This window comes from Rana temporaria, chromosome 1 (assembly GCF_905171775.1).
Source record: "Rana temporaria chromosome 1, aRanTem1.1, whole genome shotgun sequence".
In the NCBI taxonomy this organism is placed as follows: domain Eukaryota; kingdom Metazoa; phylum Chordata; class Amphibia; order Anura; family Ranidae; genus Rana; species Rana temporaria.
In genome coordinates this window covers 49,897,516-49,925,148 of record NC_053489.1, presented here as the reverse complement: position 1 = coordinate 49,925,148, position 27,633 = coordinate 49,897,516, and the positions used below count along the sequence as shown (strand labels likewise).

The 27,633-nt window shown below is 43.4% G+C and overlaps 1 protein-coding gene and 1 long non-coding RNA gene across 2 annotated transcripts in view; both read left to right on the top strand.

Annotated features, from left to right (window-relative positions):
- ALPK2 (alpha kinase 2) overlaps nt 1-22,251 on the top strand; it is a 124,195-nt gene extending 101,944 nt beyond the window's left edge. Inside the window, exons 8-9 of the mRNA XM_040337738.1 lie at nt 587-635; nt 18,693-22,251. Of these exons, the coding sequence (XP_040193672.1) occupies nt 587-635; nt 18,693-18,906 (263 nt within the window). The 3' untranslated portion in view covers nt 18,907-22,251. The remainder of the gene's footprint in view (nt 1-586; nt 636-18,692) is intronic.
- Nucleotides 22,252-23,409: 1,158 nt separating this feature from the next.
- LOC120927207 lies at nt 23,410-27,431 on the top strand. Its single transcript, XR_005747052.1, has 2 exons — nt 23,410-25,753; nt 25,820-27,431. It is a non-coding gene; the product is annotated as an uncharacterized LOC120927207 (long non-coding RNA).
- The last annotated feature ends 202 nt before the right edge of the window (nt 27,432-27,633 follow it).

The following is a 27,633-nucleotide window of genomic DNA, read 5'->3' as shown; positions in this document are numbered from 1 at the left end:
TTCACTCCGTCAAGGACAAGAACCTATAGATACAGACATGAGACAAGTTCCTAATATATAGATATGCATACCTCCCAACATTTAAAAAATCCAGTGCGGGACATCTTGATGAGCGGGGGGGCCGGGGATCAAAGTTAAAGTTGTTGAACAGGGGGGGGATCAAAGTTGTTGAGCGGGGGGGGAGGTTCTCCCACCTGTGCAGCCCGCTCCATGGTGTATGACTGCACTGTACCGTCGCACTGTGATTGGGCGTGTAGTGGTCATGTGCGGAGGCGGGACTTCTAGACGATCGCTGACAGGCCATCAGCCCCACGCCGCACATGACCACTATACGCCCAATCACAGGGCACCGGACTCAAACATGGCAGCGGGAAACGAAAACAAACATGGAGGCACGGAATGTCTCCCCACCAAATGTCGCGCCCGGGGGCCCTGTTTTCCGGGACTCTAGTCTAGTCCACATTTAAATTGCGGGAGGATCCCGCGGAATCCGGGACGGTTGGGAGGTATGGATATGCTGTAGATACTAATTAGATATTTGTGTCCCACATGGAGATTACTAATACACATTTCTCTCCCTCTGCAGGTGTCGGAATGAAGCTAACAGATGTTGGAATAGCAACCATAAGCAAGGGGTGAGTTTACCGTCATTTCTTACCATCGTGTCCATTGCATTTATTTCACCACACATGTCACATGGACATTATATTTCACTTACCTGTACAATGTGTATGTGCCAAATGTTATTGCACAGTCTATCCCAATGTTACATTACATAGTTCAGTGTACTGTACTTAAAGCGGAGGTCCACGCAAAAATGGAACCTCCGCTGTCCGGATTCCTCCCTCCCCTCCAGTGTCACATTTGGCACCTGTCAGGGGGGAGCACATAGACATTTATTTGCACCCACTTCCGGGCATAGACCCCCGCATATCTGCCGCAGTCTAACCCACGTCCGGCGCAGGTCCCAGAACACTGCAGGGACCAGTGGCAGTGCGCCTGCGCAGTAGGGAACTAGGAAGTGAAGCCGCAAGGCTTCATTTTCTGATTCCCTTACCGAAGTTGGCGGTGGCAGCATCCGAGGACCATGTGCCAACATTGCGGGCGCGCTGGACAGGTAAGTGTCCTTATTTTAAAAGTCAGCAGCTGCAGTATTTGTAGCTGCTGACTTAAAAAAAAAAATTGGCGGGCCTCCGCTTTAAAGTGCAATTAAAAGTACCAGATCCGGTTATCTGTGATGCACAAGCCTCATAAAGAAAATACAAAACTTCCTTTACCACCCCTGACTGAGCCCAATCCTCCTTTTGTATCTCACACTCTCCCCCTCCCAGACACTGCAGTTCTCCATGGGAGGGTTTCAACAACAATCCAGAAAACAATGAGTGGGATGATGATTGACACTTCATGCATGGTCTCACAGAAGACACTGAGAGCAGGAGGAGCGCTGAAGAGTGAAAGAGGGCGGGGCTTACTGGTGCTGTGTGTGTCTATGGATACACACAACTCGGATCGGCAACACGCTCACATGGGTGCCTCCCTTGCACTGCCCTTGCTAAGGGGACACCCGGAGGAGAGGAGAAGTACCGGCGGGGGAATGAAAACGAGGATGTACGGGACCACTCTGTGCAATATTGTTGCGTAGAGCAGGTAAGTATAACCTCTTTTTTTATTTTAGCCCCCATAAAGCTTTTATTCTCACTTTAACACTTGAAAGGCTGCAACGCCAGCCCACAACCACTTATTTTACACGCAGTTGCAGAGCAGTTGCCGTGTAGCCACCTTCACTTGAATATTGTATTATTTTTAACACACTGCAACCGTGTGAAATAACTTGTCTGGTAGCCATGTTAACTTGCAGCTTGCCTATCAGGGTCTCATAAAATCACGACTTAAATGCCTACTTTTGCCACCCACTGGTTGCCTGTGTAAACAAGGCAAACTGCAGTAATGCCGCGTACACACGACCGTTTTTCGGGTTGTAAAAAACAACGTTTTTAATGGTCTAGAAAAACAACGTTTTTTTCAACCTGATCATTAAAACGGCCTTGCCTACACACGATTGTAAAAAAAAATGCCCTAGCAAAGCGCGGTGACGTACAACACGTACGACGGCACTATAAAGGGGAAGTTTCATTCGGGTGGCGCCACCCTTTGGGCTGCTTTTACTGATTTTGTGTTAGTAAAAGACGTTTCGCACTTTTCTGTCTGTTACAGCGTGATGAATGTGCTTACTCCATTACAAACACTAGTTTTACCAGAACGAGCGCTCCCGTCTCATAACTTGCTTCTGAGCATGCGCGTTTTTTTCGCGTCAAAGCCCACACACAACCATTTTTTACAACGTTAAAAACAACGTGAAAAATTAGAGCATGTTCGAAATTTTTAATGCCCATTTTTTACATTGTGAAAAATGCTCTGGAGCCCACACATGCTCGTTTTTAATGACATTAAAAAAAAAACGTAATTTTTTACAACCCGAAAAACGGTCGTGTGTACGCGGCATAAGGGCCCATTACCATGGGCTGTCAGATCAGGTCCACCTGTCAATTTTTCAGATGGACCTGATCGGGCCATCCAGTTCCTGAATGGACCTGGTCAGTTGGTCAGTTTCTAATGACATTCCTGTAGTGTTAGGTCTGTCAAGGTAAAACCATCCCTATTTCAGGGTTGGGATGCATTCTTATGTATTAGTTTAGTGAGCCAATAAGAAAAGTGGAATGTCTCCATCAGGCACATGTGTGTAGTGGATGAGTGTTAATGCCCATGTTTCTTGCTGCCAAATACACTATATTGCCAAAAGTATTGGGACACCTGCCTTTACACGCGGATGACCTTTAATGGCATCCCAGTCTTAGTCCGTAGTCCGTATGTTGAGTTGGACCACCCTTTGCAGCTATAACAGCTTCAACTCTTCTGGGCCAGTCAAGTTCCTTCACCCCAAACTTGCTCTTTCATGTCTTTATGGACCTTGCTTTGTACACAGGTGCGCATTCATGTTGGAACAGGAAGGGGGCCGTCCCCAAACTGTTCCCACAAAGTTGGGAGCATAAAATTGTCCAAAATGTCTTGGTATGCTGATCCCTTAAGGCCCCGTACACACGGTCGGACAAAACCGATGAGAATGGTCCGACGGACCGTTTTCATCGGTTCACCGCTGAAGTGGCCTGATGGTCTGATGTGCGTACACACCATCGTTCCAAAAACCGATCGGGTCAGAACGCGGTGACGTAAAACCCACGACGTGCTGAATAAAATGAAGTTCAATGCTTCCAAGCATGCGTCGACTTGATTCTGAGCATGCGCGGGTTTTGAACCGATGCTTTTCTGTACTAACCACCGGTTTGGTCCGATGGGGCAGCGGTCCATCGGTTCGGTTTTGAAGCATGTTTTAAAATTTTGGACCGAAGGAAAACAGACTGATGGCCTATATACACGGTCGGTTTGGTCCGATGAAAATTAACTTCGGTTCATTCTCATCGGACCAAACCGACCGTGTGTACGAGGCCTAAGAGTTCCCTTCACTGGAACCAAGGGCCAGATTCACAGTGGAGATACAACGGCGTATCTGCTAATACTCCGTCGTATCTCTGTTTCTATCTATGCGACTGATTCATAGAATCAGTTACGCATAGATATCCCTAAGATCCGACAGGTGTAGGAAATTCCAACAACAATTGTCCGATGGAGCATACAGACGGTCGGATTGTACGACAAAACACGTCTGTCGGACAATTGTTGCCGGAATCCGATCGTGTGTACGGGCCTTTAGTGTCAGATTTGTCCGACGCAGTGTCGCAGTCCCGCTAAAAATTGCTATGAAAAAAATCCATAAATCTATAAATCTATTCCATAAATCCATAAATCTATTCCATAGTTTGTAGACGCTATAACTTTTGCGCAAATAAATCAATATATGCTTATTGGGATTTTTTTACCAAAAATATGTAGCAGAATACATATTGGCCTAAACTGATGAAGATGTTTTAAATTTTTTTTTATTGGATATGTTTTATAGCAGAAAGTAAAAAAATATTATTATTATTTATTTTTTTCAAAATTGTCAGTCTTTTTTTGTTTATAGCACAAAAGAGGTGATCAAATTCCACCAAAATAAAGCTCTATTTGTGGGGGGAAAAAAGACATACATTTTATTGAGTACAGCATCGCACGACCGCGCAATTGTCAATTAAAGACTCGCAGTGCCGAAGTGCAAAAAAATGGCCTGTGCAGGAAGAGGGGTGAAGCTCCCAGGGCTGAAGTGGTTAATTCACAGCAGAGGGTTGCATGCCTTCAATGAAACATTCTTCATTGTGTTTTCATTATGCGCTCAGCATCCTCATCATTAAATTCTCTCACTTCCACACACAAGGATTAATATAGTTCTCCTTTTCTCCAAGTCGTGACTCTCCGAATGCCTTATTAGAGGCGGTAATATTATTTAATGAGTAAAAGGTTTCCAAAGGTTTCAGCCAGTAATGGATGATGGAAGTTTTTTATTGGTGAGCAGTTGCTTTTTCTTTCTGGCAGCTCACTCCTATACTAGAAGTTTTCTTCACTTAAAGCTGATCTAGTTATATATTCCTATAACATTATTAACCACTTAAAGGGGAGTTCCACCCACAATTTCACTTTTTAAATATAAATACCCCTGTAATACACAAGCTTAATGTATTCTAGTAAAGTTAGTCTGTAAACTAAGGTCCGTTTTGTTAGGTTGTTACAGCATTTAGATAGTTTATAATCTAGAAATAGACCGTGGCCATCTTAAGTGTGGGCATCATGAAGCCAGACTGTATGACTTCCTGGATTTCAGCTTTGCATATCTTGCACATGCTCAGTGCACAAGCAATGTAATAGGTTTCAGTCAGGTTTGCAAGGACTACTGGGAAACATGATGCCTATCCCAGAAACCCTTGCAAATAGCCTAGGCAAATAAGGAGGAGGAAGTAATGAAGGACTACAAAATAAAGGTATTTACAAGCAACAAATTAAATAGAAATTGTCCATTCTGAACACTATGAGATTAGAGCATGCAGCACAGACAAACATAAAAAAATGGGTGGAACTCCACTTTAAGGACCAGAAGGATTCGTCCCCTTAATGACCAGGCAATTTTTTGTGATACGGCACTGCGTCGCTTTAACCACTTAAGGACCGCCTCCTGCACATTTACGTCGGCAGAATGGCACAGCTGGGCACAGGCACGTACCTGTACATCTCTTTTAAGTGCCCAGCCGTGGGTCGCGGGCGCGCACCCGCGACCTGGTCCGAAGCTCCGTGACCGCAGCCGCGGGACCCGATCGCCGCCGGTGTCCCGCGATCGGTCAAAGGAGCTTAAGAACGGGGAGAGGTGTGTGTAAACACACCTTCCCCATTCTTCGCAGTGGCAATGTCACTGATCGTCTGTTCCCTGATATAGGGAAAGGCGATCAGTGACGTCACATGTCCAGCCCCGCCCCCCTACAGTTAGAAACACAGATGAGGTCACATATAATGCCTACAGTGCCCCCTAGTGGTTAACTCCTAAACTGCTCTGTCATTTTCACAGTAAACAATGCATTTTTAGAGCATTTTTTGCTGTGAAAATGACAATGGTCCCAAAAATGTGTCAAAATTGTCCGATGTGTCCGCCATAATGTCGCAGTCACGAAAAAAATCGCTGCTATTAGTAGTAAAAAAAAAATATTAATAAAAATGCAATAAAACTATCCCCTATTTTGTAAACGCTATAAATTTTGCGCAAACCAATCATTAAACGCTTATTGCGATTTTTTTTACCAAAAATATGTAGAAGAATACGTATCGGCCTAAACTGAGAAAAAAAAATGATTTTTTTATATCCTTTTTGGGGGATATTTATTATAGCAAAAAGTAAATAATATTGTCAGTTAAAGCGACGCAGTGCCGAATCGCAAAAACTGGCCAGGTCCTTTACCTGCATATTGGTTCGGGTCTTAAGTGGTTAACTGACAATTGCGCGGTCGTGCGACGTTGTACCCAAATAAAATTGATGTTCTTTTTTATCCCACAAATAGAGTTTTCTTTTGGTGGTATTTGATCACCTTTTGCAGGTTTTATTTTTTGCGCAAAAAAAAAAAAAAAAAAATCTTCAATTTCGAAAAAACACCAACATTTTTAACTTTTTGCTATAATAAATATCCAAAAATAAATAATAAAACACAAATTTCTTCATCAGTTTAGGCCAATATATATTCTTCTACATATTTTTGGTAAAATCCCAAGCGTATATTGATTGATTTGCGCAAAAGGCTATAGAGTCTACAAAATAGGGGACAGATTTATGTCATTTATATATATATATATATATATATATATATATATATATATATATATATATATATATATATATATATATATATATATATATATATATATATATATATAAAATTTATTTTTTTCTTACTAGTAATGACGGCGATCTGCAATTTTTAGCGGGACTGCAACATTGCGGTCAGACAGATCAGACACTTTTTACACATTGTATGGGACCATTGACATTTATACAGAGCTATAAAAATCCACTGATTACTGTGTAAATGTCACTGGCAGGGAAGAGGTTAACACTAGGGGGTGATCAAGGGGTTAAATGTGTTCCCTGGGAGGTGTTTCTAACTGTAAGGGGAGGGGACTGACTGGAGGAGGAGAGAGATCGCTGTTCCTAATCTCTAGGAACAGCAGATCTGTCACTCCTCCCCTGTCAGAATGGAGATCTGTCTGTTTACATTGAGAGATTCCTGTTCTGGCTCTCTGTGAAGCGATCGCGGGTGGCTGGCATACATTGCGGCCTCCGGCCACGCACATTAGCTTCGGCACCGCGGGAGCTCACGTGCCCCTATCTTAAAGTGCCCGACGTACACCTACGGCAATTCGCCCAGGAGAGCCAACCGGCCGCAGTATAATGACGGTGGCTGGTCTTAAAGCGGTTAAAGCAGAACCACACTGCATCTGGGCACCACGAACTGAAAATACGAATTAATTCATTTGTAATAATCAAAGTAAACCCCCACATCAATCCATGTCTCCATGCTTTATTTTGCAGAGAAAAACACTCCCCTAGCAGTTCTGGCCATGCGGCCATCTTATATAAGGGCAGATGATTAATTTACTTCCTGGAATCCATCTGCCCTAAGCTCAAGCATGCAGGCAGGATGGTGTGCTTAGCTGAGAAAACCCCTCCTGGGATGTATCGCAAAAAATGTCCCGGTCAGGAAGTGGGTAAATTCTTCCGGGGCTGAAGTGGTTAATGGTACTTTTAGTGCTGTTATTCTTTAATTCAGGTTCCCCTTTACCCAATAAGCCCCCAAATGTTCCACTTACCTGTCCAAAATCCACAAAGATTAGCCATAATTTTGGCTCCACCATTGATGGTCTTCCTCGGAATTAATAAGGAAATCTACTGCACATGTACAAACCAACCTGGAGACTTTCTCTCAAGAGATTGTACCCAGCAGCTCCACAGAGAAGATCTCTGTAGACAGTGGATAGGTACATGGAACATTTAGGAGCTTGTTGGAAAAGGGGGGGACTTGCATATGGGCAGGTGCGGTTTATTTTCTCCACTGCAGGTGGCGCTCAACTGCAGTGGCTCTGCAACTGGAAAGGAAGTCAGGAGGAACCTGGCTACTCTATGGCTTCCTTGGTCACTGATGCTGTTGTCCCATGTAACTCTGGCAGCCATCTTGTGTCAGGCAGAGCTTATTTAAGAACCTGGCTCCCGGGTTTGGCACTCTTTTCTGAGTGGGTAGTGCAGGGACAGTACTAGCCAGGGAAAGGTTTCTGATGAGGAGGGAAAGCATAGGGTCGCATCCCTTCTGGACATCTTTACGTTGGGTATAAAATGGCCAGGCCGCATTCTGCTACTCTCTACAGACACTGTCAACCCACCCTGTTCACATTGTTGTAACAGTGCAACCGGTTAGGCAGTCTTCTCATCGGGATTGTTTTGGCACTTTTAAGGCAACAACTACAGCAGGACAAATAACAGAGACAATAACAGCAAACAATGGAAAACAACAGTTGCACTAATGACAAATTACATACAGGATATCATTAAGCCCAACTTCACAGGGTACTTGAAGTCTGGTTCAAAGGGCAAAGTTGGCACCTGCTGGGCCCTGACTTATGGGGGAGCCATAAATCTGAGATATGTACTTAAAGTGGTTGTAAACCCACTTTTTTTACTTTTACCTACAGGTAAGCCTATAACAAGGCTTACCTGTAGGTAAGGAGAATATCTCCTAAACCTGCACGGTTTAGGAGATATTCTCCTCGCAATGCGCCGCTGATTGCAGCGACGCATGCGCAGGGGGGATCTACGGCTAAAGGACCGGCAGCCGCCGGACCTTGCCAAATTTAAATCTCCCGCGCGCATGCGCGGGAGTGACGTCATCGCCGCTCCAGCCAATCACAGCACTGGAGCGGCGATACCCGGAAGACACGCCGAGTCAAGATGATATCGCGCTCGGCGTGGACCAGGTAAGTTCTACACACCTCGTTCCAAGGTAAGTATTTCATAATGAGCTAATATGCGGTGCATATTAGCTCATTATGACTTTTGCCTTGCAGGAGAAAAGAAAATATATTTTTGATGCGGGTTTACAGCCGCTTTAAGGTTTTTAAGTCCACAGTTCCTCCTTATCCACTCCAGAGACAACTGTCTAAAATGAGAATTCCCCTTGTTTGGGAGAAGGTCTAACCTCCAGTTGTGTCTCTGGCATAAGAAGTGTAGGGGCATTTTCTAATGGCTCTACATTAACCACCAATGTAAGGGAGCACTACATTAACCACCAAGGTAAGGGAGCACTACATTAACCACCAATGTAAGGGGGCACTACATTAACCACCAATGTAAGGGGGCACTACATTATCACCAATGTAAGGGGGCACTACATTATCACCAATGTAAGGAGGCACTACATTACCACCAGTGTGAGGAGACACTACATTAATCACCAATGTAAGGGGGCACTACATTACCACCAGTGTAAGGAGGAACTACATTCATCACCAATGTAAGGGGGCACTACATTACCACCAATGTAAGGAGGCACTATATTACCACCAATGTAAGGGGGCACTACATTACCACCAGTGTGAGGAGGCACTATATTACCACCAATGTAAGGGGGCACTACATTACCACCAGTGTGAGGAGACACTACATTAATCACCAGTGTACATTACCACCAGTGTAAGGAGGAACTACATTCATCACCAATGTAAGGGGGCACTACATTACCACCAATGTAAGGAGGCACTATATTACCACCAATGTAAGGGGGCACTACATTACCACCAGTGTGAGGAGGCACTATATTACCACCAATGTAAGGGGGCACTACATTACCACCAGTGTGAGGAGACACTACATTAATCACCAGTGTACATTACCACCAGTGTAAGGAGGAACTACATTCATCACCAATGTAAGGGGGCACTACATTACCACCAATGTAAGGGGGCACTACATTACCACCAGTGTAAAGGGGCTTTACATTACCACCAATGTAAGGAGGCTCTACAATAATCACCAGTGTACATTACCACCAGTGTAAGGAGGCACTACGTTACCACCAGGGGTCAAGTCCTGGGGAAAAAGTGTGGGAACTCCCACCCAAGATAAACTCCCCCACCAAAAAAAAAAATTATACGCACATATGCATAATTACTAAACTGCATGTTTTTTTTTCCGATCCACTGTACCTTAGTAATTCTTTATGTTACTGGCCACTTCCTGTATATGGATTCATCGGGTAGTGTGCGGGTATTCCGTCACTTCCTCGACGCCGCAATGTCTCCTGGGAGCTTTTGTCATTGTTCCCAGGAGCAAGAAAGTTCTTTCTAAATCCCGCGATAACTCGCGGTAGACCTCCGCAATGTCTCCTGGGAACAATGACAAAAGCTCCCAGGAGACATTGCGGCATCGAGGAAGTGACGCAATACCCGCACACTACCCGATGAATCCATATACAGGAAGCAGCCAGTAACATAAAGGATTACTAAGGTTCGCCTGCCCCTGACAGTGACTCGAGCTGGGCATCGCCGCTTAGTGAATGATTGGCTCGGGCGGCTCGGCTGCTCTAGTCCTGCAAAGGGAACTGCGTTCCTGCTGTGAAAAAAGTGCAGGGACTCCGTTCCCACGCGTTCCCGCAGGACTTGAGCCCTGGTTACCACCAGTGTAAGGGGGCTCTACATTACCACCAGTGTAAGGGGCACTACATTACCACCAGTGTAAGGGGCACTACATTAGCACCAGTGTAAGGGGGCACTACATTACCACCAGTGTAAGGGGGCACTACATTAGCACCAGTGTAAGGGGGCACTACATTACCACCAGTGTAAGGAGGCACTACATTACCACCAATGTAAAGAGGCACTATATTGCCACCAATGCAAGGAGGCTCTACATTACCACCAGTGTAAGAAGGCACTACATTACCACCAATGTAAGGGAGCACTAGATTACCACCAATGTAAGGGGGCACTACATTACCACCAATGTAAAGAGGCTCTACATTACCACCAATGTAAGGGAGCACTACATTACCACCTATGTAAGGGGGCACTGTATTACCACCAATTTTAGGAGGCACTACATTACCACTAGTGTAAGGAGGCACTACATTACCACCAATGTAAGGAGGCTCTACATTACCACCAGTGTGAGGGGACACTACATTACCACCAGTGTAAGGGGGCACTACATTACCACCAGAGTAAGGAGGCATTACATTACCACCAATGTAAGGGGGAACTACATTACCAGCAGAGTAAGGAGGCACTACATTACCACCAGTGTAAGGGGGCACTACATTACCACCAATGTAAGGGGGCACTACATTACCAACAATGTAAGGGTGTTGACATTACCCCCAATGTAAATGTAAGTGAGCTCTATATTGACCACCAGTGTAAGGGGGCTCTATATTGACCACCAGTGTAAGGGGGCTCTATATTGACTACCAATGGCACAGGCAATGGAACTCTGTCTGCACTATTTTGCTGCTATGATGAGATAAAAAGATTTGAGGCTTCAAACGGTCTTTAAAAAAGATCTGTATACATCTGTAACATCTTGAAAACTTCCAGGCTTCTGAGTCCATACCTTTATTTGTGCTTATAATGGCTACATTATTGATTCTCCCTTTGAATGCCTGCGGTGTGTTGGATCGCTCATCCTATTGAACACAAATGTTCCCACTCATTTATTGATATTATTTGACCACAAGCTGCGATGTGACTCATAGAAGCATCAAGATGCTGTAAAAATATGCATTTAATATTTCCAGGCACAGACAGCTTTATTTACAATTGTTGATCCGAGTTTTCTGCAATTATAAAGTTACGTTTTTAGATGTTTTTTTTTTTTTTTTGATCGGTTTTCCTATTTCAGATCCCTGATTGGAGTGGGGGATGTTCAGAGTGAAGAAGGTCCCTTTGTTCCACTTCTGATAAAAATAAATAAATATATATATATATATATATATATATATATATATATATATATATACACACACTATATTACCAAAAGTATTGGGACGCCTGCCTTTACACGCACATAAACTTTAATGGCATCCCAGTCTTATGCCGCGTACACGCGGTCGGATTCTCCGACAACAAATGATCGATGGGAGCTTGTTGTTGGAAAATCCGACCGTGTGTATGCTCCATCGGACATTTGCTGTCGCAATTTCTGATAACAAATGTTTGAGAGCTGGTTCTCAAATTTTCCAACAACAAAACTTGTTCTCGGAAATTCCATGCATGCTCGGAATCAAGCAGAAGAGCCGCACTGCCTATAGAACTTCATTTTTCTTGGCTCGTCGTACGTGTTGTACGTCACCGTATTCTTGACGTTCACAATTTCCGACAACATTTGTACGACCGTGTGTATGCAAGACAAGTTTGAGCCAACATCCGTCGGAAAAAAATCCACGGTTTTGTTGTCAGAATCTCTGATCGTCTGTACATAGCATTAGTCCGTAGGGTTCAATATTGAGTTGGCCCACCTTTGCAGCTATAACAGCTTCAACTCTTCTGGGAAGGCTGTCCACAAGGTTTAGGAGTGTGTCTATGGGAATGTTTGACCATTCTTTGTGAGGTCAGGTCTTGATGTTGGAGAGAAGGCCTGGCTCGCAGTTTCCGCTCTAATTCATCCCAAAGGTGTTCTATCGGGTTGGGACTCTGTCCAGGCCAGTCAAGTTCCTCCACCCCAAACTCGCTCATCCATGTCTTTATGGACCTTGCTTTGTGCACTGGTCCAAATCATTTGGTGGAGGGGGGATTATGGTGTTGGGTTGGGCTTGGCCCCTTAGTTTCAGTGAAGGGAACTCTTAAGACGTCGGCATACCAAGACATTTTGGACAATTTCATGTGGGAAACAGTTTGGGAATGGCCCCTTCCTGTTGCAAAATGACTGCGTATCAGTGCCTGACCTTACAAATGCGCTTCTGGAAGAATGGTCGAACATTCCCATAGACACTCCTAAACCTTGTGGACATCCTTCCCAGAAGAGTTGAAGCTGTTATAGCTGGAAGGGGCGGGCCAACTCAATATTGAACCCTAAGGACTAAGACTGGGATGCCGTTAAAGTTGATGTGCGTGTAAAGGTAGGTACTTTTGGTAATATAGTGTGTGTGTGTGTGTGTATACACCCCCTGGTCCTGTCATGTGATCTGACTCCCCTATGTCATCCAGCAACAGCTGCAGGGGAGAAGAGAGAGCACTGACAGCAGATGAGACATGGGAGCCTATGGGTGATGTCACCGCTCCTGGCTGTTGTCAGAGCGCTCTCTCTCTATTCTCCTCTCTCTGGTTGACACAGGGGATCACGTGGCCAGACCAGAGCAACCTGAAAATAGGCAAGAATATACATCATTTTTTTTTTACACAGTTTAGTCAGCATAGGTGTTATGCCCTGTACACACGATCGGAATTTCCGATGAAAAAAGTCAGAAAAAAGTCCGACCGCGTGTGGGCCCCATCGGACTTTTTTCCGTCGGAATTTAGAAATAATTTTGGAAAAACTCCTATTGGAAATTCCGATCGTCTGTGTGGAGAAAAAAACATACATGCTCAGAATCAAGTCGACGCATGCTCGGAAGCATTGAACTTCATTTTTCTTGGCTCGTCCAACGGATTTTATCGCATCAAAAATTCTGATCGTGTGTACAGGGCATTAAGAGGGGGAAGGAACATTCTGAAAACGATCTAAGTTTCCTTAGACTGGAATTCCACATTTAAAGAACCAGCTGCTGATGACCATCGCCTTAAAGCCTGCCTAGAAAATACCAACAAGTCCATCCTCATCCTTACAATGGAAAATATTTACCAGGAAGACTGAGGGCATCTAGTGGCATAAAGTAATCACTGTGGCCCAGATTCTCGTAGATCGGTGTAAAAATGGGCGGGCGTAACGTATCTGATTTACGTTACGCTGCCGCAAGTTTTTCAGGCAAAGCACTTGCGTGTAAAGTTCCCGCGCCGAACGAACTGCGCATGCCCCGTCCGTTAAATATCCCAGGGTGCATTGCTCCAAATGACGTCGCAAGGACGTCATTGGTTTCGACGTGAACGTAAATGGCGTCCAGCCCCATTCACGGACGACTTACGCAAACGACGTAACTTTTCAAATTTCGACGCAGGAACGACGGCCATACTTAACATTGGTTGCGCCTCATAGACCCAGGGGCAACTTTACGCCGGGAAAAGCCTAACGTCAACGTCGTAACTTTACTGCGTCGGCCGCGCGTACGTTCGGGAATTCGCGTATCTAGCTAATTTGCATACTCGACGGGGAAATCGACGGAAGTGTCACCTAGCGGGCCAAAAAAATATTGCAGCTAGGATCGGACGGCGTAAGAGACTTACGCCTGTCGGATCTAATGGATATCTATGCGTAACTGATTCTAAGAATCAGTCGCATAGATACGACGGGCCAGATTAGGACTTACGACGGCGTACATGGCGCTGCGCCGTCGTAAGCCCTTTGAGAATCTGGGCCTGTGTGTGTGTGTGGGGGGGGGGGGGGGGTAGCACTGGAGAAGAGGTGAGCATTGTAGCCAGCTGCTTCTTTATTTTGAGTACTGTGGGATCAAGTAGAAAAGGAGACGGTTATTGGCCTAAGAATTATGAGACACACAGTACAAAAAAGCAGAAGAAAGGGAATGTCAGCACATGATTTATTTTTTGCATAATTCAGACATATTCAGAACAGAAAAACCATATATAAAAGGTAATATAATATTCAAATATTATTAATGAAGGTCTTGTCAATTTTTCATGTTCATACAGTATAATAAAATTGGGTTTGCGATTAAAGTTAGAATTTCCAGGTTTCCGTATTACAAAGTTATCTATAAAATATGCGAGGCAGATATTAAACATTTACATTGTATTTCTCTGATATATCTGAAATGGGAACATTGAGGAGAATAAAGCCGTTTCCTTTTTTGAAGTTTGATAATTCAGTATTTTAACCACTTCCATACCAGGCACTTAGACACCTTCCTGTCCAAGTCAATTTTCAGCTTTCAGCGCTGTCGCAATTTGAATGACAATTGCGCGGTCGTGCTACACTGTACCCAAACACATTTTTTATTATTTTGTACCCACAAATAGAGCTTTCTTTTGGTGGTATTTGATCACCTCTGCGATTTTTATTTTTTGCGCAACAAATAAAAAAATAGCTTTTTCTTGGTTTCTGTTAATTTATTTTGTAAATAAGTAACCTTTCTTCTTCAATGACGGGCACTGATATGGCTGCACTGACAGGCACTGATAAGGCTGCACTGATAGGCAGCACTGATAGGTGGCACTGGTATGCGGCACTGATAGGCACTCATAGTCGGTACTGATGGGCATTCATAGGCGGCACAGATGGGCACTCAAAGCTGGCACTGACGGGCACTCAAAGCTTGCACTGATGGGTACTAATGGGTGGCACTGATAGGTGGCATGGACGGGCACTTATAAGTGGGCACTAATGGGCACAGATGAGCACTGATAGGTGGCACTGATGGACACTGGTGGTTGGCACTGATAACACTGGTGGGTAGCATTGCTGGGCATCACATATTGTGTTTGTGCCATGATGGCGCCAGTCAGTGCCCATTTGTGGGCACTGGTTGGCATATGTTATGTATACATGTGTACATGTGGATGGCCATGGGAACTTACCTGGCCATCCACATGTTGGGTGCTTCCCTGGTGGTCCTGGGCAGCATCCTGGTGGTCCAGTGTGGGCATCTGATAAACAATCAGCTCAAACCCCCCTATCAGGAGAGCTGCAGATCGTCTCTCCTCTACTCGCGTCTGTCAGACGCGAGTGAGGAAGAGCCGATCAACGGCTCTTCCTGTTTACATCGTGATCAGCCGTGATTGGACACGGCTGATCACGTGGTAAAGAGCCTCCGCCGGACGGACACACCACACCACCGATCGCCGCGATGCGTGCCCCCAGGGGCGCGTGGCGGCTGTTTTCCTGCAGGACACCAATAGACGTCCAGTCAGGATAACACAACCACTTCCCAGGCGTCAATATGCTATTGACTGGGCAGGAACTGGTTTAGCTATGGACGTCATAAACTACTCTGCTGCCCTTGTTTCGTCACATTCGGGTTCCATCACATTTGTCAACGGAAGTGACATTGCGCTGAGAAATTTGCGCATTCGTGATGCGTTCCAAAAGTTTTGCGACAATACGGAGCAGTGAAACCGTCAGATAATGTCACGGAAGTGACGTTACAGACAATACAAACACTGCGCTATGCGTTCCAACACTAATACTTCCCTAACAAGAATCTTGCACGGTACAGACATGTGTAAAAGTGGCGGTATCGCGCACAGCTACAGCTGAATTAAATTAAGGTTCTATGATTGGTTCAGGCTGGCCACGCTCCCGTAATACAACAATCCAATACAAGTGGAACGCATTTTCATGTGTTTGATGTCACTTCCCTCACACTATCTGACGGTTTTAGTGTGCTGTTTTGTCGTAAAAGTGTTGGAACGCATATGACAGTGTCGCGCATGTGCACTCCAGCGGGTAGCCAAATGTGATGGGTCGCCATATGTGACGAAACACCCCAATGCAACCAATTAGAATCAGATCTACCCTGAAAGAGGACAAATGAGAAAAATCAGGCTGTTTACCGTGAAACAGCTCATCTGAGATAAAAAAATAAGCCCCATTTATTGTGGTGAACAAATAGCAGGAATCCATTCCCTCAATCCCTACATTCTATTTGTTGCACAACTGATGAAAATAAATGGATATCTTTTGATATTAGTACCCTGACTCCCTGAAGAGGCTCTTCAGTGAAATGCGTAGGGACATGCCTCTCACCCTTTGTTTTCTTCATCATAACAATGTATCTATAATCTAAGACTACATTCTCCTTTTTTGCACGGAATATGTTTATCTGTGATATTCTGACCTATTTATAACATTCAGTATTATGTATAGGTTGAGTGGTGAGAGATTCAAACAGGGTAATGGGGTATTATTCCTCCCACTGACACTGATGGTGGAGCATAAATTCTTCTTCTGATACCAACGATGGGGAACTCTTCCTTCCACTAATACCAAAGATGGGCAACTATTTCTTCCACTGATACCAACGATGGGGTGCTCTACCGCACCCTATCACCAATGATGAGGCACTATTCCTCCCACTGACACCAATGATGGGGCACTATTCCTCCCATTGACACCAAAGATGGGGCACTATTCCTCCCATTGACACCAATGATGGGGCACTATTCCTCCCATTGACACCAATGATGGGGCACTATTTCTCCCACTGACATCAATGATAAGGAACTATTCCTCACACTGATACCAATGATGGGGAACTATTATTTCCATTGATACCAACGATGGGTCACTATTCTCCTCTTGACACCAACTATTGGGACACTATTCTTCCCGCTAATACCAATGATGGGACACAATTCCTCCTCCTCCTAATACAGGGGTTCTGTGTAATTTTTTATTCCCACTGACCACCAAGCCTGAGGCATGATCTATTTCCAGTGGCCACAGTCTGGCCCCCGCTAAAGTCTGGAGGGCAGTAAACAGGTTTAGAAAGTTTGGAGACCACTGATCTAGACGGGTGGTATATATAGTTGTGCTCATAAGTTTACATACCCTGGCAGAATTTATTATTTCTTGGCCATTTTTCAGAGAATATGAATGATAACACAAAAACATTTCTTTCATTCATGGTTAGTGTTTGGCTGAAGCCATGTATTATCAATTGACTGTTTTTACTATTTTTAAATCATAATGCCAACAGAAACTACCCAAATGACCAAAAGTTTACATACCCCGGAATGTTTGGCCTTGGTACAGACACAGAAGGTGGCACACACGTGTTAAAATGGCAATTAAAGGTTAATTTCCCACATGTGTGGCTTTTTAAATCACAATTTGTTAGCTCTCACATGGATGCACTAAGCAGGCTAGACACTGAGCCATGAGGAGGTGGAAAAGAACAGTCAAAAGACCTGTGTAACAAGGTAATGAAACTGCAAAAAACGTTTTTTTTTGTTTCTATTATAAAACATTGTAAATAAGTATACATTGTATAATAACATTGTAAATGAGGTGGCACTGATGTGGTGGCATTGATGGGCACTAATATGCGGCACTGATGGGCGGCACGGATGGGCACTGATAGGCGGCACGGATAGGTGGCATGGATGGGCTTGGATAGGCGGCACACATGGGCACGGATAGGTGGCACAGATAGGCACAGATAGGCGGCACGGACAGGCACCGATAGGCGGCATGGATGGGCACTGATAGGTGGCATGGATGGGCATAGATGGGCACTATTGTATGTGTTGTACTAATGGATGCCAATCAGTGCCAAACAATGCCTGCCAATCAGTGATGACCATTGTGGGCACTGATTGGCATCCATTGCGGCACTGATTGGCATCCATTTTTTGTGTCCTCCTCATCCCTGGTGGTCTAGGGTGGCATCCTTTTTTTTATTTATTTTTTATTTCTGGTGGTCTATATGGCCATCCCTGGTGGTCCAGTGGGCATCCCTGGTGGTCCAGTGGGCATCCTCGGTGGGGGGGGGGGCTGTGCTGATGATCGATCAGCACAAACCCCCCCCCTGTCACAGGAGCAGCCGATCGGCTCTCCTCTACTCGCGTCTGACAGATGCGAGTGAGGAAAAGCCGATTACCGGCTTTTCCTATTTACATCGTGAACAGTCATGATTGGACACGGCTGATCACGTGGTAAAGAGTCTCCGTGAGAGACTCTTTACCTTGATCGGTGTTGTGGGGTGTCAGACTGACACCCCGCAACAACGATCGCCGCGATGCCATATGACATATGACGTCCGGTCAGGATTCTACAACCACTTTGCTGATGTCAATATGTCATTGGCGGGCGGCAAGTGGTTAAGCTCATTACGGGTCCCCTTTACACTGTGGAAGAGTGACACCATCATTTGGATTTCCAATTGAAAGTTGTGCAGAACTGCTCTAGCCACTGAACATACATAAGGATTGCTTGTAACGTTTTAAAGCTGTACTGTTATCATAGTAGAGGTGCTATCAGATATTTGAATTTATCAGGAATTAGTATGTGCTTGTGAATAGTTTTTTTCGCACCCTCTTAAATCTATTTCTCTCTCCATTCTCTATTTCAGTTACAAAGGATTTAAAGGAAACTGCGCCGTCTCCTTCATCGACCAGTTCAAGGCCTTGCACCAGTGTAACAAGTATTGTGAAATCCTCAGCCTGCAGCCGCTGAGGCCTGTTAACCCGAAACAAAAAAAACCCGCTCCCACCAAGGAGAAAGTCCAGCCAATCCCGACCACCTCTCGCAAAAGTCGCAACAGTACAAAGCCAAAAAAAACATAGCGAATCGCTGGGTTTTGCTATCTATATGAACTGTCCTGTGTCATGTGACTGATGTACCCACAGGACTCCACTGGCAGCCATGAGGGTAAATCGGCCAAGGACCCATAGCCATCAGTGCCGCAGTAGCTGCATGGACGTAATACTGCCTGCTATCCTGTTATCAATGTTATCCATTGAGAACAAATGTAAAGAGACATTGTAGGTTTGCTGCTCCTTGGACAATGCTGCCGTAGGCCTATGCCTATATGATAAATATGACTTCTATCTGAACCTGCTTTGGTAGGATAGCCCTGATGTCTAGGCTTGAAAGAAAAATGGAGGCTGGCATTTCTGATCATGCTAGTTGCCTGGTTATCATGCTGATCTTGTTACCCTTCACACCCTCTAAGCTTCGAAAACATATGGGGTCAAACCTCAACTTTAAACCTGTATGCTAATTACTTTGCCAGTGGCTCCTAAAGTACTGAAACCAATAAATCAGCATCATGGCCAGGCAACAGGAGCTTTCAAAAGATGGGATTAGCAATAGCAGCCTCTGTTTTTCCTTTTAGGGGGAAACCTGGTAAAATGTTGTCATAGATGGATTCAGGGAAGGATTTGTGTGGATTTTGGGCAAAGGGGAAATGGGACCTTTTGGATTGCCTGATACAATGGCATAAATGGATGGAATACTATCCTAGCTAATGGGGCCCCTGGCAGTCTACAGCTTTAACAAAGATCCCGCTGATCGCTCTGAGCTTTGAAAGTACCAGATCTGCTGTACTTTGCCTGTGTGCGCCCTGACTCAATTAAAGGGAGACCACAATGTATTTTCTGATATTCTGCAGTATGCATTATAAATAACACTTAGTGATGTACCAAGGGCTACTGTTAGAAATCATGGGGCTCTGTACAGCCTGCCTGACAGGGACCCCTAGCCTGGATGGGTGGGTGTGTGGGTGCAGGTGTATGACCCCAAACAGGGCTCCAGCCACATGAACAAACCACTCATCACGTGGCCATCGCACCCATGTGAATGAGCTTTTAGTTATGTTTTTTAAATAGTTTTTTTACACTTTTTTACATTATTCAAGGCCCGGGGTTGACTTTGGTAAAATATCAGGGGTCTACTCTGTTTCCTGGTGTCTCACTTTTGAGACAGAGTAAATGATTGAGGACACAAATTCTCAATACTTTTACTGCAGCCTCAGCTGCTACAGTATGAATGAACAGGAAGCACTCTATATAGAGGCTCCCTATTCATTCACATTCTGAAGCATAGTAAACACATTGGAGGGGATGGCGATACAGGGGAATTAAAGCTGTGGATGAAGGAGATCCTGGACTGGAGATGAGAGAGGATGATCAGAGTGACAGAGGAAGGCCATTACCTAAAGTTGATCCCCCTGTGGCTGCTCCTGCAGCAGCTGACAGTTGGCAGGAGGGAGAGGAGGAGAATCCAGCTGTGCTGTAGGGAGGGGGAACTGCCTGTGCCATAAAGCTACTTGGGTCCCCCTGTTGAACTGACAAGGCCTATCCCCTTTATCACCAGCCCTGGCTGTGCCACTCACGTTTGCCATGTAGGAAGTGTGGTTGGATCCACATTGTACAGCCATTCACACCAGGGTGGTTTGCTCTATGGGGCAAAGTGTGTTATGTTGCACATGGGTTGAGATCAGGCAGCCCATGCATTTGATAGGGTGGACCAGAATTCTTGCAGCATTCTGTAACTTACGATACTGTGTAACCATGTCTTGTGGTGTGCTCCAACATTGGAAAGGTAGGTTGATTTGCCACACAATAAATAGCACCTCATTGTACATAAGCTGTGATACCCTGTACTGTGGTAACACACCCCTTCCTGCAGCACTGGTGTAAATGGACCCTTAGAAAGGTATTCATTTTCACACCCTGTCACCCAACTGTTCAGTGTGCATTAAAGTAGAACTGTGACCAGGCTATGGACATTCAACTATATGCATATTCTTAACAAGCACTAAATAAGCTTTAAAACGTTCCCTGGCTGACCTCTGTCACGTCAACTACCTTGGAGCAAATCATTCTCAGACTTTATAATAGAAGCAATGAAGTTGTTCAAGTCAGGTCTTGGCACTCTGCTCTCCCCTCACTTTGATTACACATACAGGTCTGGAAAAAAAATTCAATTTGCGGTACATTAGCGTGATCACTAAATTTTAGAATGCTTTAATGCCACTTTATTTTGTGCACCCTCGTGCTTTCTACAACACAATTTTTTTGAAAAATGTAATTATTTATAACAACAGAAAAATGTAGACAGAAGAAAAGTAGTTCCCCTAACATTAATGGTCAAACTTTGAGGATGAATTATTCTACAGTGCCTGCGGCCTGAGGCTTGTTTCATAACCTATTTCCAATTTGTTAAGAATTTGTAAATATTTTGTTGCCCATAGCCTGGCCATAGTACTACTGTGAAGGGGGAGCTGAGCTACAGAGATAAAGTAAAGTACAACTGAGAAGTTTCATGATCAAACTTTGAGGATGAATAATTCCACAGTGCCTACAGCTACAGAGATTAATGGGGGCTTGTTTCAGAACGTACTTACAATTTGTTAAGAATTTTGTAAAAATTATATTGCCCATAGCCTGGCAATTGCTATGCTAGGAAGGGGGAGCTGAGCTATGGAGAGAAAGCAAAAGTAGAACTACAAAGTTTTATGGTCAAGCTGCATCTACAGAGATAAATGAGAGCTTGTTTCAAAACCTATTTTATAATTTGTTAATATTTTAATGCCCATAGCCTGGCCATAGTTCTGCTGGGAATGGGGAGCTGAGCTACAGAGAGAAAGTAAACATAGAACTCGGAAGGTTCACGGTCAGACTTTAAGGATTAATTATTCCACAGTGCCTGCAGCTACAGAGATCAACAAGGGCTTGTTTCAAAATGTATTTGCAATTTGTTAAGCATTTGTAAATATGTGAATGCCTATAGCCTGGCCATAGTTGTTCTGGAAGGGGGAGCTGAGCTACAGTGAGAAAGTAAATGTAGAACTGAGAAGGTTCATGGTCAAACTTTGAGGATTAATTATTCCATGGTACCTGCGGCTACATAGATCAATGGAGGCTTGTTTCATAACTAATTAACAATTTGTTAAGAATTTGTAAATATTTAATTGCCTATAGACTGACCATAGCTATGCTGGTAAGGGGGAGCTGAGCTATGGAGAAAAATCAAACGTAGAACTGGGAAGTTTCATGGTCAAGCTTTGAGGATGAATTATTCCACAGTGTCTGCGTCTACAGAGATAAATGAGGGCTTGTTTCAAAACGTATTTACAATTTGTTAAGAATTTGTAAATATGTTAACCACTTAAAGACCTCAGGTGTTTTTCAGATTTGGTGTTTGCAAGACTAAAACATTTTTTCCTGCTAGAAAATTACTTAAAACCCCCAAACATTATATATTTTTTTTTTTTATAACACCCTAGAGAATAAAATGGCGGTCATTGCAATACTTTTTGTCACACCGTATTTGCGCAGCAGTCTTACAAGCGCACTTTTTTTGGAAAAAATTCACTTTTTTGAATTAAAAAATAAGACAACAATAAATTTGGCCCAATTTTTTTATATATTGTGAAAGATAATGTTACGCCGAGTAAAATGATACCCAACATGTCACGCTTTAAAATTGCGCACGCTCGTGGCATGGCGTCAAACTTTTACCCTTAAAAATCTAGATAGGCGACGTTTAAAAAATTCTATAAGTTGCATTTTTTGAGCTACAGAGTAGCTCTAGGGCTATAATTATTGCTCTCGCTCTAACGATCGCGGCGATACCTCACTTGTGTGATTTGAACACCGTTTTCATATGCGGGCGCTACTCACGTATGCGTTTGCTTCTGCGCGCGAGCTCGTCAGGACGGGGCGCTTTAAAAAAAAAATTGTTTTGTTTTCTTATTTAATTTTATTGATTTTATTATTTTTTACACTAAAATATAAAAAAAAAAAAAAATGATCACTTTTATTCCTATTACAAGGAATGTAAACATCCCTTGTAATAGAAAAAAGCATGACAGGTCCTCTTAAATATGAGATCTGGGGTCAAAAAGACCTCAGATCTCATATTTAGGCTTAAATGCAAAAAAAAAAAGGAAAATTTGTCATTTAAAAAAATGACAGAAAAAAAATTGTCTCTTTAAGAGGCTGGGCGGGACTGACGTTTTGACGTCACTTCCGCCCAGCAGAGCTATGAGGACGGGTGGGGGCCATCTTGCCCTCACTCAAGTCCTCACTCTCCTGGCGGCAGCATCGGATCTCCTCCGCCGCTACCGACGGCTCCGGTAAGCGGCGGAGGGCGCGGAAAAGCGGCGGGAGGGGGGGGCCCCTCTCCCGCCACCGATAACGGCGATCTCGCGGCGAATCCGCCGCGGAGACCACCGTTATCGTTTACACGGCCGCCAGCTGAAAACATGGATATCTCAGTTGTGGCAGCAGCTGCTGCCGTTACTGAGATATCCATGTTTAAAAAGAGGACGTACATATACAGTGGGGGGTCCGTAAGTGGTTAATGCCCATAGCCTGGCCATAGTTCTGCTGGGAATGGGGAGCTGAGCTACAGAGGAAAAGTAAAAACATAGAATTTAGAAGGTTTGTGATAAAGCTTTAGGATAAATTATTCCACAGTGCCTGCAGCTACAGAGATAATTGGGGGCGTATTTCATAACTCACAATTAAGAATTTGTAAGTATTTGAATGCCCATAGTTCTACTTTAAAGTCCAACTCCGTTTTTTCAGTAAACTAGAGATTAATGATTCTAACTTAAAATTTAGAACTGTTTCCTTTTCATAAAAATGGGACACAGGCAAAGTACAGAAAACACCCACATCCATTTGAATCACATTACACGGTGAAGTCTTGAATACATGCCATTGAAATGTGGGTAAATACATAAAATAACTTTAACTCTTTGTCCAAACTGGGTAATGCTCATTGTGATTTGATTATAATCTACCTATAAAGATAATAAATGGCTCTACTAGTGCTGTAATAGGACCATATTCTGCCATAGATTTACTAGAAGTTTAGAGAATAGTTACTATGACCTGTGAAATATTTTGCAAGGTATTCCAATAACTTTAGTGAAAAACAGTCAAGTTCTTTTGGTAGATAGTATTGGATACATTGTATCACCTGATGATTTTCTTATACTACCAGAGTACAGTTTGGAAGCATTTAAAGGGATTGTCCACTTTTTCATATAAAGTGTATCTGTCAGCTATACAAAACAGAGGTCTTCACATTGGAAGCAGTGGCTGTACAGGGGTATAAAGAGCAACAAGCATTCTACTCCTGTGCTTTGTCACTTGTTGTATATGGATAGAAATGATAAAAACCCAGCTGCCCAAGGTCACAAGCATGGTCAGCTTTACTCGTCATGTTTTTTCGATTTGTACAAAGCTCTGCACTCCTATCAGTGTCTGGACTCAGACTGTGCTAGCTTAACTACCAGCAATGATTCCCAGTCTACACACTGATATTAGTCAGAGAAATTAAATAAGTCACACAAAACCCATCCAATAGGTGAAGTGCAATTATCCCAAACCATAGAACATGTAGCCTGTTCATTTTGTATCTGGCTTTTTTTTTGGTCACTTCAGCTAAATTCAGTAAAATTCTGTATAAAAAGCCATTATTTGGTCTCAGCTCCTGTATGCTCCCAGCTGAACCTGACACTTTTTGCTTAGTAGTTATTTTGGGTTATTTTGTTTTCTGCTGAGCAATATGTTGTTACTCTGCTCCTATCTATGATATTAAGAAATAATGGCGGTTAAACACATAGTGATACATTTTTTTTTCATATGAGAACGTCTACTGTATTTTTTCTAATTATAAACAATGTAGTCACATATTCTATTTATATATTGTGTGGTCCCATTTACTAACATTTCTGTAGGTGGAACATAATGCATTATGACAATAAGATATGTAATAAGGAGAAGAGATAAGTGCAATATTCCCTAGGAAACTTTCATCCACAGTTATCTTTTATCTCTTAAAGACTTTAGTGACGAGATTTCTCTGTAATTGCTACACACCCTTTAGAAAGGCCATAAAATGGCGTATTAACTCACTTACCCACCTCTTAGATGTCTTTGAGACTAACGTACCGTAATAATATCATCTTGCTTGTTTCCCTAGTTTCGCCCACCTGTTAAGGGGAGCACAAGAAATGTGTTCTTCATGTTAACATTTAGTATTGTTATTAATATTTCTTTTGGTAATATATATTTTGCAGAACCTTCCAACCGGAGTCACCAGCTAGTAATATAAAACAGCAGATGCTTCCTATCAAACAATGAAGTAGCTTTGGGTTGACTCACTTTAGGGAGAATTGAGCAAAAGAAAACAAAATGATAGTAAAGCAGAGTGTAAAAATATTAATACACACATTCATCCATTGAATTGAATAAATCATTTATTTTGTATATTAGTATAATTATGTAATCCTAAAGAAGCTCATAGGATGTGTTTTGTATTTATTTCATGTCTAAGAGCATGTTACTGTTATTACCTTTGTGTTTCTTGCATTATGTTTAATTACAATGTATAGTTCACAGTTTTTGTGATGTCAGACTCATGTAATAGATAAGAAGTTATTGCTTAGAAAGAATCCCAGGGTTATAATATTGGTAGACTGTTTTTTTTATAGATAGGTGCAGTCTGGATGCCCTGGTTTAATGAACGAAAGTTGATTAGCTAGGCTTACAGGGTGGAGAGAGTTAATAGAGAGGAATCACATTGCGTTACCATTGTCATGGAAGGGCATCAAACTTGTTTTACCATTGTCATAATGGGGTATCGCTCTTGTATTACCATTGTCATGGAGAGGTGTCACCCTTGTGTTACAATTGTCATGGAGGGGCGAAACGCTTGTTTTACCATTGTCATAGAGAGGTATCACCCTTGTGTTACCAGTCTCATGGAGGGGCATCACGCTTGTGTTATTATTGTCATGGAGGGGCATCACACTTGTGTTACATTGTCATGGAGAGGTATCACCCTTGTGTTACCATAATCATGGAGGGGCATCACACTTGTGTTACCATTCTTTTGAAGGGGCATCACACTTGTGTTACCATTGTCATGGAAGGGTATCACACTTGTGTTACATTGTCATGGAGAAGAATCACCCTTGTGTTACCATAATCTTGGGGGGCATCACACTTGTGTTACCATTGTCATGGAGGGGCATCAAGCTTGTGTTACCATAATCACGGAGAGGCATCACACTTGTTTTACCATTGTCATGGAGGGGGATCAAGCTTGTGTTACCATAATCATGGAGGGGCATCACACTTGTGTTACCATTGTCATGGAGGGGCATCAAGCTTGTGTTACCATAATCATGGAGAGGCATCACACTTGTGTTACCATTGTCATGGAGAGGTATCACCCTTGTGTTACCATAATCGTGGAGGGGCATCACACGGGTGTTACCATTGTCATTGAGAGGTATCACCCTTGTGTTACCATAATCATTGAAGGGTATCACACTTGTGTTACCATTCTCAGATATTTGCCAGCACACCCAGGATCAGCACAAAGTGGCGTCCAAACAGGTAGTTTTATTGTGCAACGTTTGGGAGTCACGCATGATGCCTTCACATGCCTGATGAAGGGGTGCTGCGTGACTCCGAACCGTAGCACCTTTCTTGTGTTGTGATCATGCAATAGAATGACCCGTTTGGACGCCACTTTGTGCTGATCCTAGGTGTACTGGCAAATATCTACTCGACTTAAACCAGTATCCAGCTGGTTGTTGCTGCAGCACCCAAATTTTGAGAGCTTACACCAGGAACGTGTGTGATGGGAATATGAAGTATTACCATTGTCATGGAGGGGCATCATGCTTGTGTTACCACTGTCAAGGAGGGGCATCACACTTGTGTTACTGTTATCATGGAGAGGCATCACCCTGGGCAGAGATACACTTACATGATCAAACATGTTATTTTAGCAGTTAGTCATTTGCTGCGTGTCCTAATGACCCTTTCTTGCTGACAGTATCCCAAATTGGAAGTATCCTTTAAGACGGACATGCTCAATATAGCAGTACAGAGCACACTAGTACAAATCAGATTTCAGTTTTCAGCAGTCAGTTAATTACTGTGTGGTTGTGGGTTATTGTACTTTGTACTGTCTTATTAAAGCCTGATGGTGGTGGTAGCTAGCCACTTCAACTGGACTTCTTTTTTAGTAAGGTTATATTGCTTGCAGTTACCTGCTCTTCATAATTCTAAGCAAAGGTTTCTGATTTCTTATGTAGTTCTGAAAAAGTCACAAACTTTGCAAATGTTTTGCACTACTGGTCAGTGTGTACATGTAAATTTGCACATATTTTGTATTTGTGCCTCACTGTGTTTTTTTTTGCCCTTCTACATTGTATGTATCTTATGTTTAGAATTATATTTTGGAACGATTGTTGTGCGCTGTGCCTGAGAAGTTTACAAGGATCTGTGTGAAATGTCAGGCGATATCCTGTTTAATAAAGTGTTTTACAACGTAACAAGGATTTATGTGCCTCTTTTAAGCCGGGTACACACTATTCGTGTTTTGGTTGAACAAAAAAAAACTGTCAGCTCCGGTTGGAGCCGCTGTACTAATCATGCAAGGTTAGTTTAGTTGACCAGGCTGCATTGATGGGCACTGGTGAGGCTACATTTGATGAGCGCTGGTGAGCTGCATTTGATGGGCGCTTCATTAAAAAG